Source organism: Carcharhinus amblyrhynchos, chromosome 7 (genome assembly GCF_965287045.1).
Source record: "Carcharhinus amblyrhynchos chromosome 7, sCarAmb.v2.hapA, whole genome shotgun sequence".
Taxonomy (NCBI): Eukaryota; Metazoa; Chordata; class Chondrichthyes; order Carcharhiniformes; family Carcharhinidae; genus Carcharhinus; species Carcharhinus amblyrhynchos.
The window spans coordinates 36,066,272-36,083,165 of NC_137330.1; the positions used below are offsets into that span (position 1 = coordinate 36,066,272).

General features: G+C 41.9%; 1 protein-coding gene across 1 annotated transcript in view; it reads left to right on the forward strand.

Moving 5' to 3' along the window:
• Window positions 1–16,894, forward strand: part of taf1b (TATA box binding protein (Tbp)-associated factor, RNA polymerase I, B) — a 77,610-nt gene that overhangs the window by 709 nt on the left and 60,007 nt on the right. Inside the window, exons 2-3 of the mRNA XM_080192143.1 lie at window positions 232–330; window positions 14,837–14,924. Of these exons, the coding sequence (XP_080048269.1) occupies window positions 232–330; window positions 14,837–14,924 (187 nt within the window). The remainder of the gene's footprint in view (window positions 1–231; window positions 331–14,836; window positions 14,925–16,894) is intronic.

Genomic DNA, 16,894 nt, shown 5'->3' on the forward strand with positions numbered 1-16,894 from the left:
ATAGAATATACTGGATGCTTGCCATGTATGTCAACACCTCGAGGCACTCCAGCGCAGCAAGACTGCTACCAGTATAGAATTGTAGTTTAGCTTGTGTGAGGGGTGGGACAGCAGTTACTGTTTTCTCATCTTGGCTTTCTTAATCCCCTTCCTGATAGAACATTTATGTGTATTTATGCTTTTATTTCTGTGGAAGGATTTGCTGAGCTATATGTTTGTATTTTTTTTCAGAGAGATTTCCAACAGGCATGCCAACAATGTTCTGTGATTAACTGGGGGATCTCAGATGAAGGCACGTACTTTTGCAAGTCCTGTCATAATGTTATTGAGGTGAGTACTGTTACATGAAGGTTAAATACTCAGTAGTTTAAGTTGTTTCCTCAATGGGGGACAGATCACAAAATTGCAAACAACAACTTAATTGCAGTATATTTACATTTAAGATTATCTGGCAACCTGCGTCAACAAAAGCTAGCACCAAAGAAGACCATATGGCTTTAAAAAGGCAATTTGTAAAGTAATCTGAATGGAGATAGAATAAGTTAGCTTAGAATGTACTGATAAAATGTATCTGAGCAAAACAAAACAACACTTCAAACCAAATGTATTGACAAACAATGGTAATTTTGGACACATATTCCCCAGAAAAATAAACTTGTATGCACAATATATGCATAGGTCAATTAAAATTGGAAGAAGAAAGAAAACAAACTGAATAAAACTTTTAAGTAAGTGGAGAGAGCTCTAGGAGTAGGAATTCTGGAGAGGTGGTGATGTAGTGGTATTGCCACTAGACTAGTAATCCATAGACCTAGGGTAATACTCTGACGGTGTGGGTTTGAATGGTGAAATTTAAGTTCAATAAAAATGTAGAATCAAAAGTGTAATGATGACCATGAAACCATTGTCGTAAAAACCCATCTAGCTCAGTAATCTCCTTTAAGGAAAGGAAATCTGCTTCGCTTACCTGGCCTGGCTGACCTGTGACTCCAAAATTACAACATTGTGATTGACGCTTAAATGACCTAGCAAGTCGCTCAGTTCAAGGGTAATTATTGATGGGGAATAAATGCTGGTCCAGCTAGCAATAGCCATATTCTATGAATGAATTAAAAAATAATACACTAAACAATTTCAAGTGCTGTTAACCAAGCAAATGAGACCCTGAAGGTAGAGCGTAATATTTCAATACTAAACTTCTTCCTAGGTTATCTATAATATCTATCTGTGGCTTAGAATTCTTGACTTTTCATTTAATGTGCCTATTTCCTATAATTTTGCAGTTTGTCAATCTTTTTGTGATTTTTGGTCATGCAAAGTGACAGCAACGCCTGCTTCGGTTACATTATAGTAGTTTGCTATCAATGCTATTTTTATTCTACATTGTTCCTGGCACTGTAAGTCAGTGCTGGTTAAAATTAAATTATGGAACCGGTTTAAGTTGGTAAAAGGTAACAAGGATTCTATCAGGAAGTTCTTCACGCCGACTCTGATTAGCATCTGGAATGGACTTTCAGAAAGAGTGGTGGAAACAAAAACCCTAGTTACATTTAAGAAACACACTTGGGAAGGACATCAACATCTTAGAAGGAATGCAGAGATTACTTACTAGAATGACTTGATTTATTATTGTCATATGTGTTAACATACAGTGAAAAGTATTGTTTCTTGTGTGCTATACAGGCCAAACATACCGTTCGTAGAGTGCAGAATGTAGTGTTACAGTCATAGCTAGGTTGTAGAGAAAGATCAAGTTAATGACACCTGAGATGAGTGACAGTTACTCTGAGAGGCTGGGGAAACCAGATATGTGTTTCAAGTAGGGAGGTTATGGGAACATTTAGTTGAAACATTCAGAATCATGAATGTTGAATAAATAACATAAAACTGTGTCCAGTGACAGAGCAGTTGGTAACTAGAGGCCATAGATTTAAACTAATTGGTAATAGGACCAGAGATAATACAAAAAAAACATTTTTTTGTGGAGTGTTCAGTTTTGAAATGCCCTGTCTGAAAAGGGTGGTGAAAGCAGATTCAATAGCAACTTTCATTTTCTCTTACTGTGATAAATTTGCAAAACTTGGTGAAGTTCTGCAGGAAATCACTGTGCTGACATTTGGCCCAGGCAACTGTCAATTTGTAATCTGTTCGTCAGGGATGAAATACTGGACAACTGCTACAGAGCATATTGCTTGTACTCTAATCAACATAGCCAGTGTGGACTTTGAAGGGGAAGACATTAAGCAATCTCCTTTAGAGCCATTTACAGATGAAGTTAATAATTGCATTGAACATGATTCTGTAAGTGTAAATAAACAAAATTCCATGTGAAACACATCTAACTAAATGAAAAGTCACAAGAATCCAGGTTAAACCTAGTCATTGCTTTAAAAATGTAGGAGAGAGATTACTCATGATATATTCGATGCCAAACTGGAAAATTAAATGGAGTCTTGTAGGATCAGTATAGGCACTAAATTTGTTTTGAATACAAACATAGCTGGTTGGATCAGGTAGAAACTGGTCAAAAGCTAAATATTGTGAATGCTGGAAATCTGCAATAAAAACACAAAATGCTTGGGCTGCTGAATGTTTCCAGCAATTTCTGTCATTATTGTGAACTGGCCAAGTTAAAATATAATAATATTAGGGAGAGCTGCAGAAACGTAGTATTGCAGAAAACAGATTCAGTTATACAACTGGACAGATGCATAGCAAATTAAATTTGACTCTTAAAAATAACAGTATTTCACAGATTGAAAATCTGGGGCATAATAAATCAAATTGAATTAGGACAGGGGACCTGAAAAGGAGCTTGGCAGTAATAGCAATCATGTCACTTTCAATTTCCAGATAATGTGTTGAATCAATTAAAAAAAGCTAATAGAGTGTTGACGTATGTAATCAGTTTATTAGAATACTATTCTACATTGGTCATCCTAAAGTCTTAGAATGAATTGGCCATCCCTCAATAAGAATACTGTGGTCAGTTCTAATCATAATGCCATCAAAATATAGTTGCGATAGGAAGGACATAGAAGGTCTTGGAGCAAAAGTTGCTGTTGCTGAACCTTGCAGGTCATACATTTGGATTTGGTAACTTTGCTGATCTCAATAAAGATAGCGGTTCGTGCCACAATTGAGCATTTTGTTTGATTTATTATTGTCAGGTATTAATATACAGTGAAAAGTATTATTTCTTGAGTGCTATACAGACAATGCACACCGTACATACAGGAGGAAAGGAGAGGATGTTACCGTCATAACTAGGGTGTAAGGAAAGATCAACTTAATATGAGCAAGGTCCAGTTGAAAGTCTGATGGCAGCAGGGAAGAAGCTGTTCTTGAGTCAGTTGATACATGACATCAGAATTTTGTATCTGTGGTAGAGAATGTCTGGGCTGCATGGGGTTCTTTGATTATGCTGGCTGCTTTTCCGAGGCATTGGGAAGTGTAGACAGTGTCAATGGGTGTGACAGTGGTTTGTGTGATGGACTGGGCTTCATTCTTGACCCTCTGTAGTTTTTGAGACATTACGGGGTCTAAAGTAAAGGAGAGGGTGCAGGTAAGGGGGGAGGCCAAGGATGTCCCAATAATAAAAGGAGTAGGGGGCGTGAGTATGGTTGGTGGCGTTCTGGCAAATAGGGTACAGGTGAAGGCTGGGATGAAGGCACTTTATCTGAATGCACGAAGCATTCGGAATAAAGTGGATGAGCTGGTGGCGCAGATCAGCACAAATGGATATGATCTGGTGGCCATTACAGAGATGTGGCTGCAAGGTGACAGGGACTGGGAGCTGAATGTCCAGCGGTATCAAGTGTTTAGGAAGGATAGGAAGGAGGAAAAAGGGGGGGGTGTAGCTTTGCTGATTAAGGATAGCATGAGGGTGGTAGTAAGGGATGATATAGGAACCAAAGAGCAGAACGTGGAATCGTTGTGGGTGGAGATTAGGAACAGCAAAGGGAGGAAGACGCTGGTGGGTGTCGTTTATAGGCCCCCGAATAATGATCTGGAGGTGGGGCGGGCTGTTAATGCACAAATAAGTGCGACGTGCAGGAATGGAACGGCGATAATTATGGGGGATTTCAATCTACATATTGATTGGTCGACCCATGTTGGACGCGGTGGGCTCGAGGAGGAGTTCTTGGAATGCTGCCGGGATAGTTCCTCGAACAGTGTGTGTTGGAGCCGACGAGGGAGCGAGCTATCTTGGATCTGGTGTTATGTAATGAGGCAGGTAGAATTAGGGACCTTGTGGTGAAGGATCCTCTTGGGAAGAGTGATCATTGTATGGTGGAGTTTCTGATGCAGATGGAGGAGGAGAAAGTGGGTTCCCGGACATGTGTCCTTTGTTTGAACAGAGTGGAGTATGGTAGGATGAGAGAGGAATTGGCGAATGTTGATTGGGGGAGTGCGTTGGAAGGTAGGTCTGCTGAGGAACAGTGGAGGATCTTTAAGGAGATCTTTCTTGGTGCTCAGCAGAAATTTATTCCGATGGTTAAAAAGGATTGGAGGAGGAGAGGTAATCAGCCGTGGATAACGAAGGAGGTGAAGGAAGGTGTTAAATTAAAAGCGGATGCGTTAAGAGTAGTGGGCGAGAAGAGGATTGGGAGAGGTTTAAATGTCAACAAAGAATGACAAAGAAGTTGATAAAGAAGGGTAGGAGAAACTATGAAGCTGGGCTAGCGCTTAATATAAAAAAGGATAGCAAGAGTTTTTATAAATACATAAAAAGGAAGAGGCTGGCTAGGGTGAACATTGGACCCTTAGAGGATGAGAGAGGGGACTTAGTGGTGGAGGATGGGGAAATGGCTGAGGCCCTGAATAACTTTGTTGTTTCGGTCTTCACGGAGGAGGACGTGAATAATTTGCCGGGTGTTAGCGATGGAAAGATGGTAGGAGTGGAGGGCCTGAATGACATTATTGTTACTAGAGAGGCGGTGCTCGACAGACTGGAGGGACTGATTGTGGACAAGTCCCCAGGACTGGATGGAATGCATCCAAGGGTTCTGAAGGAAATGGCGGAGGTGATAGTGGATACCTTGGTGATTATTTTCCAAACGTCGCTGGATTCCGGGGAAGTGCCGCAAGATTGGAAAACGGCTAATGTTACGCCATTGTTTAAGAAGGGTGCCAGGCAAAAGGCGGGGAATTATAGGCCGGTTAGTTTAACGTCTGTTGTAGGAAAAATGTTAGAATCCGTGATCAAGGAGAAAATAGCGAGGCATCTTGAGGAGAATTGTTTGGTAGAGCAGACGCAGCACGGTTTCGTTAAGGGGAAGTCGTGTCTGACAAATTTATTGGAGTTCTATGAGGATGTGTCTAGGGCAGTGGATAGAGGAGAGCCAGTGGATGTGGTCTTTCTTGATTTTCAGAAGGCGTTTGACAAGGTGCCTCACAAGAGGTTATTGCAGAAGATCAGGGGGCATGGAGTTGGGGGTAGGGCGTTAGCATGGATAGGGGATTGGTTGTCAAATAGGAGGCAGAGAGTGGGGGTCAATGGGTGCTATTCGGATTGGCGGTTGGTGACTAGTGGAGTGCCCCAGGGGTCGGTGCTGGGGCCTCAGCTATTTACCATTTATATAGACGATCTGGAGGAGGGAACCGAGTGTATGGTGTCGAAATTTGCTGATGACGCCAAGATTGGTGGAACGGCAAATTGTGCAGAGGGTGTGGAGAGTCTGCAGAAGGATCTAGATAGGCTGGGCGAATGGGCCAGGAACTGGCAAATGGAATTTAATGTTGGCAAATGTGAAGTTGTCCACTTTGGTAGGAATAATGGTAGGAAGGACTATTACTTACGTGGCGAAAAACTGCAGCATGCGACGGTGCAGAGGGACCTTGGGGTCCTTGTGCATGAGTCGCAAAAACCCAGCCTGCAGGTGCAGCAGGTGGTCAGGAAGGCAAATGGGATGCTGGCCTTCATAGCGAGGGGGATTGAATATAAAAGTAGGGAGGTCTTGCTGCAGCTGTATAGGGCACTGGTGAGGCCGCAGCTGGAGTACTGTGTGCAGTTTTGGTCGCCGCACTTACGCAAGGATATTTTGGCCTTGGAGGGAGTGCAGAGGAGGTTTACTCGGCTGATTCCGGAGTTGAGGGAGTTGAGCTATGAGGAGAGGCTGAATAAACTAGGCTTGTACTCGTTAGAGTTTAGAAGAATGAGGGGAGATCTCATTGAGACGTTTAAGATGTTGAATGGGATGGATAGGATAGAGGTGGAGAGGCTCTTCCCGCTCAGAAAGGACAGTAGGACTAGAGAGGGCACAGCCTCAGGATAAAGGGGGGGTGGTTTAGAACAGAGTTGAGGAGGAACTTCTTCACTCAAAGGGTGGTGAATCTCTGGAATTCTCTGCCCGTTGAAGTGGTGGAGGCTGCTTCGCTCAATATTTTTAAGACACGGGTTGATCGGTTTTTGATAGGCAAGGGGATTAAGGGTTATGGGGAGAGGGCGGGAATGTGGAACTGAGCCAAGACAGATCAGCCATGATCTTATTGAATGGCGGGGCAGGCTCGAAGGACTAGATGGCCTACTCCTCCTATTTCTTATGTTCTTTGTTCTTGCACGGAGCAGGAGCCATATCGAACTGTGATACAACCAGAAAGACAACTATCTATGGTACATCTGTAAAAGTTGGTGAGTGCGTTACTCTAGGGACAAGGGAAGGGAGAATAATATCCCATTTGAGAATTGTACATTTAAGGTAGTAATCATGTTCTCTATCAACCACCACTTAATCATGAGGTATGTGCATGAATAATAGCCACTTGGGCAAGGTACTAGGGAATGGCTTCCATTCTTGCAAAAGTAATCCAATGCCTTTCATGACCACCAGGTAATTTAAGGTATTTTACAGCTAATTAAGTACTTTTGACATATAATCACTTTTGTGGTGTAAGAACTCTGGCAGCCAATTTGTGTACAAGTCTCACAGACAGCAATGCAATAGTGACCAGATAATCTGTGTTTTAATTGATTGGGGGATAAATATTGGTGAGGACACCAAGTTTGCTCCTACTTTTCTTCAAAGTAGTGTCATGAGATCTATTACATCCATCTGCAAAGGCAGATAGATCTTGTTCTAATGTCTCATCTGAAAAATGCACACCTGCAGTCATAGACTTTTGTGTTCATGTCCAGGTGTGGGTCTTGAAGCCATAGCTTCGGATTCCAGGGTGAGAGTATTACCAACTGAGCCATGGCTGATACATAAAAGAAGCAAAAGAGTTAACACCTTTTGGAAAAGGAGAGAGAAAATTGAGGACAGGAACAAATAGAAAGGGTGGAGAAGTGACCTATGTTATTTGCTCCAAAGGGAAAATGAGTGTTTTCAAGCAAAGATTAATTTTAAATCCTATAGTCTTGCAAGAAGGTGTTTGTGGACATTTCATTGCAGCATATTGAATGTAATTGGTGAGATTATTTGATATTCATGTTTTTCAACACTGTAGACAGTTTTTTCTTCCCAAATATGCAAACGGCAGCAGATTTAAAAGCCTTGATAGCTTGACAACTCCTCTTAACAGATCCAATGAGTTTGACAGTTTCAATAGATTTGTCCGCAATAATTGCATATTCTAACCTACTTTCAATAATCCCAAAGGGCATGTGATCTAATTCAAAGATGTTCTGGAACCATATCCAAAAGATTACCTGACTTCCAAAAAAGTTATCCGACGTCTAAAATACTCCAGAATGTTTAAATCTTTTATCAGGCCTAAGGTGCACAAATCATATTTCAGACATCCTCTTTGTGCAAAGTCTGAAGGTAGCTGCACTTTAACATGTGCACCTGCCAAAGTGAACCAAAGATGCCCAAAGTTTGATATACGGCCTGCGACTCCCAATTGTGCGGACTGGATTTTGGGTGGGGCGGGGATTCTGCATTCGGGCTTCTGCCGTTTTCCCTTGCCATTTTTGTAAAGACAGCCTCTATCTCTGTGAAAAATTCAGGCCTTTTGTGTCTGTCTTCATAGCAGAAGACATAAATTACATACCAGAGTTAAAGGGTAACCACGGGGCCAATAAGAGTGAGGAACTTGAGTAATTAATATCAGCAGGGAGAAAACACTGGAGAACTTGAAGGGATTAAAAGCTGACCTGTGCCTAAGACCTAATGACCTACAGAGATAACGGATGTGCCGGTTATGATTTTCCAAAATTCTACAGATTCTCAAATGATCCCGGAGACTTGAAAGTTAGCAAATGTCACACTGTAGTTCAAGAAAGGAAGGAGAGAGAAAACTAGGAATAACAGGCCAGATAGCCTGTTGTCAATCATTGGAAAATGCCTCCCTTGAAATAAATCCCACAACTTCACAATACTGCTTCAAAATTTTTTTTATTCCTTCATCCCAAATTTAAGACTAATTAAAGGCAAATCCATCAGGACTACTGTACAATTAGATGGTGCGTTGGTGTATTGAAGGGTGCAATGTCAAGACTGAATGGTTTTCTTTCTGTCCCTGCCTGACTGAAGGGATTGTTGGCTGACAATATTTAACTAATTCCGGTGTTATTTTTAAAATGTTATTCTTTCACAGGATATGAGTGTCACTGGCTGACCAGCATTTATTGCCTCATAGTTCCCAAATTGACAGTGAGAAGGTAGTGGTGAGCCACTTTTTTGAACAACTGCACCTCCATGTAGTGTTAGAAAGGGGGATCCAGGAATTTGGCCAAGTGACAGCGAAGGAATGGCAAGTCAGGATGGTGTGTGGCTTGGAGAGGAACTTGCAGTTGGTGGTGTTCCCATGAATCTACTGCCCTTGGCCCATTTTGGTGGTAAAAGTTGTGGGTTTGACAGGTGTTGTCTGAGGAAACTTGGTGTGTTGCGGCAGTGAGCCTTGTAGATGGTACAAGTTGCTGCCATTTTGTATTGGTGGTGGAGGGAGTCAATGTTACTACATGCTGTACCAACCAAACAGGCTGCTTTGTCCTGAATGGTGTCCAGCTTCACGAGTGTTGAAGCTGCACTCATTCAAGTGGAAACTATTTCATCATGCTCTTCTTTCTGCTTTGTAGATGGTGGACAGACTTTGGGGAATCAAGGGATGAGTTACTCACCACACATTTCTCAGCCCAAACCTGCTCTTCTAGTCACAGTGTTAATATAGCTGGTCCAGTTTGGTTTCTGCTCAATAGTAATTCCTGGTTTGTTGACACTGGGGTATTCATGACATAATGCCATTGAATGTCATGGGGAGATGGTTAAATTTTTTCTTGTTGGAGATGGTCATTGCCTGGTGCTTGTGAGTGACTTGACAGTTATGAGCCTAAGTCTGAATATTATGTAGGTCTTGCTGCATACGGACACAGACAGCTTCAGCGTATCAGGAGTCACCGATGCTGCTGAATATTGTGCAATCATCAAAGAGCCTCACTCCTGACCTTATGAGAGAGGGAAGTTATTGCTATGACATCTGAAGGTGGTGAGGACTTGAAAGCTGCCCTGAAGAACTCCTGCATAGATTTCTAAGAACTGAAAATATTGACCATCAACAACAACAATTATCTTCCTTCGTCCCTGATTTCACTCCAACCAGTGGCGAATTTTACCCTTGATTCCCAATTACTCCAGTTTTGTTAGGGTTCCTTGATGGCATATTTGGTCTAATACTGTCATGGTGTTGGGGACAGTCACTGTCATCTCATCTCTTGAGTTCAGCTCTTTTGTCCAGGTTTGTAGCAAGGCTATAATACTGTCAGGAGCAGAGTGACCTTGGCGGAACCCAAACTGAGCATCAGTGAGCAGGCTATTGTTGAATAAGTACTGCATGATGGCACTGTTGATGATGCCTTCCATCAGTTTGCCAATGACCAAGTGTAGGCTGATAGACTGGTAATTGGTTGGGTTGGATTTGACCTGCTTTTTGGGTACAGACATATATGGGCAAGGTTCCACATTACTGGGTAGATGCTAGTGTTGTAACTGTACTGGAACAGCTTGGATAGGGGTGTGACAAATTCAGGAGCAGAAGTCTTCAGTTTTATTGCCATGATATTGTCAGGGCCCGTAGCCTTTGCAATATCTAGTGTCTTCAGCTGTTTCTTGATAACAAATGGAGTGAATCATGTTGGCTGGAGACTGACATCTGGAATGCTGGGGCCTTCTGGAGGAGGCCAAGATGGAACATCCACTTGGCACTTCTTGGTGGAGATTGTTGCAATACTTCAGCCTTATCTTTTTCACCAATGTGCTGGGTTCCTCCATCATTGAGGTTGGGGATATTTGTGGGGTCTCCTCCTTAATTGTTAAGTGTTGTTTAATTGTCCTCCACCATTCATGACTTGATGACGCTGGACTGCAGAGCTTAGATCTGATCCATTGGTTGTGGGATTATTTAGCTCTGTTTATTATTTGCTGTTTGACTTGCAAGTAGTTCTGTGTTGTAGCTTCTCCAGGTTAACACTTCATTTTTAGGTGTGCTAGTTATTGCTTCTGGCATGCCGTCCTTATTTCTTCATTAAAGCAGGGTTGATCTCCTGGCTTGGTGGTAATGGTGGTGTGGGAAATATGCCAGCCCATGAGTTACAGATTGTGGTTGAGTACAATTCTACTGGTGCTGAAGATCCACAGTGCCTCATGAATGCCCAGTCTTGAGTTGCTAGATCTGTTCAAAGTGTGTCCCATTTTGCACAGTGGTAGTGCCATACAACATGATAAAAGGTATTCTCAATGTGAAGATGGAACTTAGTCTCCATATGGACTGTGCAGTGACCACACCTACTAATTCTGTCATGGACAGATGCATCAGCAGAAGGAATGTTGGTGAGAAAGAGGTCAAGTTCGTTTTTTTTCATCTTGTTGATTCCCTCACCACCTGCTGTTAACCCAGTCTAGCAACAGTGTCCTGTAGGACCTGGCCAACTTGGTCTGTGGTGGTGCTTCATGTGATGGACATTGAAGCAGAGTACATTCTGTGGCTTTACCATCCTCAGGTGCTTCCTCCAAATGGTTTTCTTGGAGGAGTACTGATTCATCAGCTGAGGGGGGACGATTTGTGCTAATCAATTTCCTTGCCCGTGTTTGATCTGCTGCCATGAGACTTCATGGGGTCCAGAGTCGAGACTGAAGACTCCCAGCGCAGCTTCTTCCTGACTACACACCACTGTGCTACCACTTCTGGTATTTCCTGCACGTAGGACAGGACATTCCCAGTAATGATGATGGTGATGTCTGGGATATTGTAAAGACATTGTGAGTATGACTGTGTAAAGCTGTTGCTTAACTAGTCTATGGGACAGCTCTCCCAATTTTGGCACAAGTCCCCAGATGTTAGTTAGGAGGAGAATTGACAGGGCTGGGTTTGCTGTCACTGTTTATTGTGCCCAGGTAGATGCTAGGTAATCTGTCTGGTTTCTTTCCTCTTCATTGCCTTTGTAGTGGTTGTATATAACTGAGTGGCCTGCTGGGCCATTTCAGAGGGCAATTTACTGCTGTGATTCTGGACTCTTACCAAGTAAGGATGGCAGATTTCCTTCCACTAAAGAACATTAGTGAACTAGGTTGTCTTTCAAATCAATCAGCAATGGTTACATGGTGATTATTAGACTTTTAATTCCAGAGTTTTTTGAATTTGAATCCGGGCCCCCTGAGTTTTACCCTGGATTTCTGGATTACTATTCCAGTAACATTACCACTATGCTGCTGCCACCTCCTCCCCCATGCGACAGATGTGTGGGTAAAGGATATTGCAATACTTGGATGGATGCAGGAGGTATGTAAAGGATGAAGGAAGAGAGACAAGAAAATTAGGAAGCGACTTTAGAGAGATAGGGGGAAAGATGATTCAGAGCTTCATGCGTGGAGGTGTTGAGCATTATGCATCAGATGCAGGTGGGTGTCAAAGGCATTGAAATATTGGGTAGCAGGTGTATGATGGTAGGTATTGGACATGAAGCACAGCATGGGGGAGGGGGATGAGATGTGGAAGCAGTAAGTTAAGTGAAGTCTGTCTGCAGTGCCAGTCTCTGTTAAATGCTTGATTATTGCATTGCACTGCACTGTGTGCCAGATCTAATTTCAACTGTATGTATACTCAATTCCTTTTTGAATCCTGCTACTAATTTAGTACTAAGTTAAAGGCAAATCTGGGGCAAAATTTGTCATAACAGTGAGAATAATGGTGAGATCTGCCCCGGTCTCTCAGATGTGTGCCGCACCGCAATCCTCCCACTCTCAGTCACTTGTTTGGAGAGTTGGGTATTTCACGCTGGTACTGGGTGGTGACAGGGCCTAAGCACACTTGTGAGCTTGTGTTCTGAGCACTTGGGTGCCTTTGTTCTCAGATTGCCCCAGGAGACCCCCTCACACGTGGGGACCCCCCCCCCGCCCCCGAATATGCCCCTCCATTACGGTCCATGACATGCCCCCTTCAATCTGAACCCCCACTTCAACATGTACCCACCCTTCAGGATCATCCTCACAATCCATCCCACATAGACCCCCACTCAGGCCCCAACCTCATAGCGCTGCCAGGTGGGTGCTAGCCAATGGGCACTGCCTGGCCATGCTCCTGACCACCAGAAGGCTTCAGTAGCCTCTGTGCTAAATATGTTAATTGGACTTGTACCCTTTCTGGGCAAGGTCAAGGTCAAGTTCACACCATTAGGAACGGGCAGGAAAATTGCATACTGTTTGGCGCTGGATGCAAAATGAATTTTTAGGCCCTCACGCTATTCCCCGGGACCGACCTGATCGACTGATGGCATGGCAAGATCAGTGAATCACCCTCCCCACGCGGCACAGTGGTTATGACTGCTGCCTCACAGCGCCAGGGACCTGGATTCGATTCCTGGCTTGGGTCACTATCTGTGTGGAGTTTGCATAGAACATAAGACTATAAAATATAGCAGCACTTGGCCCATCGAGTTTGCCCTGCCATTCAATCATGGCTGATTTTTTTTTCTCATCCCCATTCTCCTGCCTTTTCCCCATATCCCCTGATCCCCATATCAATCAAGAACCTATCTCTGTCTTAAAGACGCTCAATGACCTGGCCCCCACAGCCTTCTGTGATGAAGAGTTCCATAGATTCATCACTCTGTGGCCGAAGAAATTCCTCCTCATCTCTGTTTTAAAGGATCGTCCCTTTAGCCTAAGGTTGTGCCCTCAGGCTCTAGTTTTTCCTATTAGTGGAAACATCATCTCCACATCCACTCTATCCAGGCCTGGCAGTGTCCTTTAAGTTTCAATAAGATTCGCAGCCCCCCCCGCCCCCCCAAAAACCTTTCTTCTAAACTTCAAGTACAGACCCAGGGTCCTCAACCGTTCCTCATGCAACAAGCTCTTCATTCCAGCGATCATTGTTGTGAACTTCCTCTGGACCCTTTCCAAGGCCAGTACATCATTCCTTAGATATGGGGCCCAAAACTGCCCAATACTCCAAATGAGATCTGATCACAGCCTTATATAGCTTCAGAAGTACATTCCTGCTCTTGTATTCTAGCCTTCTCGACATGAATGCTAACATTCCATTTGTCTTCCTAACTGCTGACTGAAGCTGCACGTTAATCTTAAGAGAATCTTGAACAATGACTCCCAAGTCTCTTTATGTTTCTGATTTCCTAAGCATTTTCCCATTTAGAAAATAGTCTATGCCTTCATTTCTCCTTCCAAAGTGCATCACCTCACACTTTTCCACATTGTATTCCATCTGCCATTTCGTTGCCCACACTCTGTACCTGTCCAAGTCCTTCTGCAGACCACCCCCCGCCACTGCTTCCTCAATACAACCTGTATCTCTAAATATCTTTGTATCATCTGCAAACTTAGCAACAGTGCCTTCAGTTCTCCCCGTGTCTGCCTGGGTTTCCTCCTAGTGTTCTGGTCTCCTCCCACAGTGCATTGACCTGAACAGATGCCGGAGTGTGGTGATTAGGGGAATTTCACAGTAACTCGTTGCAGTGTTAATGTTAGCCTTACCTGTGAATAATAAATAAACTTTTGACGTGGAAGGAAGGAGGGTAAATAGACATCATGTAGGAGAGGGAAATAATACTGTTTTCGTTTCTCCTGATTAGTTATATTCCTTTGTGCCACCTATAGGCCTGTGTTGTGTAATGCATGTTGTGATGTTTCGCAAAACTCTATTGAAGCTTGGAGTTACAATAATCAAGGAAAAATTCTAAACATCAACGGTGTCTCATTTCAGGCAGGGGGACAGGCTTAAATAACTTTATAAGCATTTATACATTGGAATGCAGACTTTCTGATATTTCTCCTACTTGTTATCTCTCGTAACATCATTAAGATTGGGATAAATCTTTCTATACCAGGTAATTTATCTAAAAGTTTGGCGTAAGCAAAGATCCTTCTGCTCAAACATTTCAGAAGAGATTTTCCGGTGATTTCATGGGAAAATCCTTTTTCTCCTCCAACTCTTTTTTGCAAGTTAGATACTAAGGATAATTGCTATGAATCTGTTTGTCCTTGAAAATGTTGAATTTGCCTTGATCAAATGTAAACCATGAGTATTTGCCAATCACATGACCCATAGCTGCATGGGAACTCGGCAAAGAATTTTGATTTTAGCCTCTGTTCTGTCGTGAAGCTGAGGCACTGAGAAAATCAATTTCCCCCACCCTCACTTTCTGGGTAAAATCATACAAATTATCTTGAACTTTGTCCATGTCCTAAATATTCTTCTCTGTAACCGAGTTATGGGAAGGAGAGAATACTAGTTTGCTCTCAATTTCCACTTGTGGGGAAGAAAAGTATAATAATAAATGAAAAGTTCAATATTGTTGGAGAATATTCAAGTGTTGTGTTACTTCAGCATTGTTGTAAAATAAACCTCGTACTGTCTTTTGAAAACACATTTCTTCTTTTGACAGAAAACAGCAGATGTTGCCTCTGAGGTTTTTATGCAAAATGCAAGAGTGAACACCATCTCCAAAGGACTAAGGAAAAGAGACAAACTTGGTAGGTGTAGTTTATTGATTCTGCTGGTCTATAATTTGCATTCTTTTGATTTGATTTTTGAATAATTATAACATTTTATGGTTGAGTTTTCCAAAGAGTTTTAAAATTATAAAATAAAAAGACTAGGAATGTTTCTGACTCCGCTTTTGCACCATTCTGGTTTGAACTGAGATACTTGATCTGAATTTTGCACTGTAGAAAGAGTTTGAGGCCACTTACTCAAGGAAAGAGGAGGCTCATGTAATCTGAAGGAAAATAGTAAAGATTCTTTCCTGTTTACCCATAATCTTACAAAAATAAATCTAAATAAAATATGTAATGATTGAATCTATGCACAAAGATGACATGTTATATGATCATGCACACAATTTAATTGTCAGGCAATACTATTATCTTCATAACAGTGATGCCAATATGGAGAATTAATTACTCTGTAAAGATGGATGAGATTTCACAGTGACTCCAATAGAAAAGTAAAATATTGTAGATATGAAAAAAAAGTAAAAACATGCTGGAAATACTTAGTAGATCAGGCAGCATCTGTGGCACCAAACAGAGTTAACCTTTCAGGTTGAGTTGACCTCTTATCAGAATTAAGATGCTGTCTGACCTGTTGAGTATTTTCGGGAGTTTTATTTTATTTCCCACTGTCTCTACTGGAATTGTTGCATTGGATTAATTCCTCCAGTGAAAATTTACATTTACCTTCAGGCTTGAAATTTAAATGATTTGATTAAGTACTATAAACAGAATGCTAATGAGCTATCATTTACATTGTATCCTGCTGGGCATATCAGTAGTCAGTTATCAGATCAATCTTTGCTTTCTTTCTCCACCTCCTCCATTTCCCCCGCACACACCTGGTCCACGATCCTTTCAGATCATCTGTAGAGTGCTCTTATTTAACGTGCTTATACACTGTTACTCCCTGATTCATAGTAACCAGGGAAAAAAGATTTCTTGATGGAATTTTTAAAAAATGCATAAGCAATGTCTTGTTCTCAAGGGACAAGTATGACAGTATGAGCAAATTATTTGTGAATACAGAATTGTTTGGAGATTAAACAACTTCAATTTGCTCACAAATTGACAGACGTTAATAATCCTTCACTAGGAAATATATCAGACCATGTGATCTGGATGAATAATTTTCATTAATAGAAATGAATGACTCTTCTCAACTGTTTCTTATTTCCAAAAGTTACAACATAGTACAGATTTTTACAGGCATTGGAAATGTAAGAATATAAGAAATAGAAACATGTTTAAATCATGTGGTTCCTCGAATCTGCTCCACCATTCAACATGATCGTGACTGATCTGTTTCACCTTTACTTTCCTGCCCAGTCCCTATATCACTTAATTCCATGAGAAAGCACTAGTTTGTCAATCTCAATTTTGGACATTTTCGACAACAAAGCATCCACAATCTTTCAAGGCAGCAGATTCCAAAGGTTCATAACCTTCAGGGTGAAGAAATTTCTCCTCATCTCGGTTCTAAATAATTGACCCCATATCTTGAGACTGTGCCCCCGTGTTTGAGATTCACCATTCAGAGGAACCAATCTGTGTTCACCCTGTGAAGCCCTTGCAGAATATTGTATGTTTCAATAGGATCACCTCATTCTTCTAAACTCCAAAGAATATAGACCCAATCCACTCAGTCCAGACAACCTTCTCATCCCAGGAATTAACCTAGTGAACTTTCACAATTTGGCCTTTAAGGCAAGTATATCCTTCAGGATACCAAAACTGCACACAGTCCAGCAGTTGTCGTCTCACCAGAACCTTAAACAATAGCAAGAATGCCTTACTCCTTACTCTCATTTCTCTTGTAATGCCATTTTCCTTAAAATAAAAACAGAAAACGGCGATTGTTACACTCGGAAACAAAATTCTGTGAATGTTAAAAAAAAAACTTTCTACATCTAAAATTAACATTTTAGGTGTTGACCACTCGTCAATTAAAA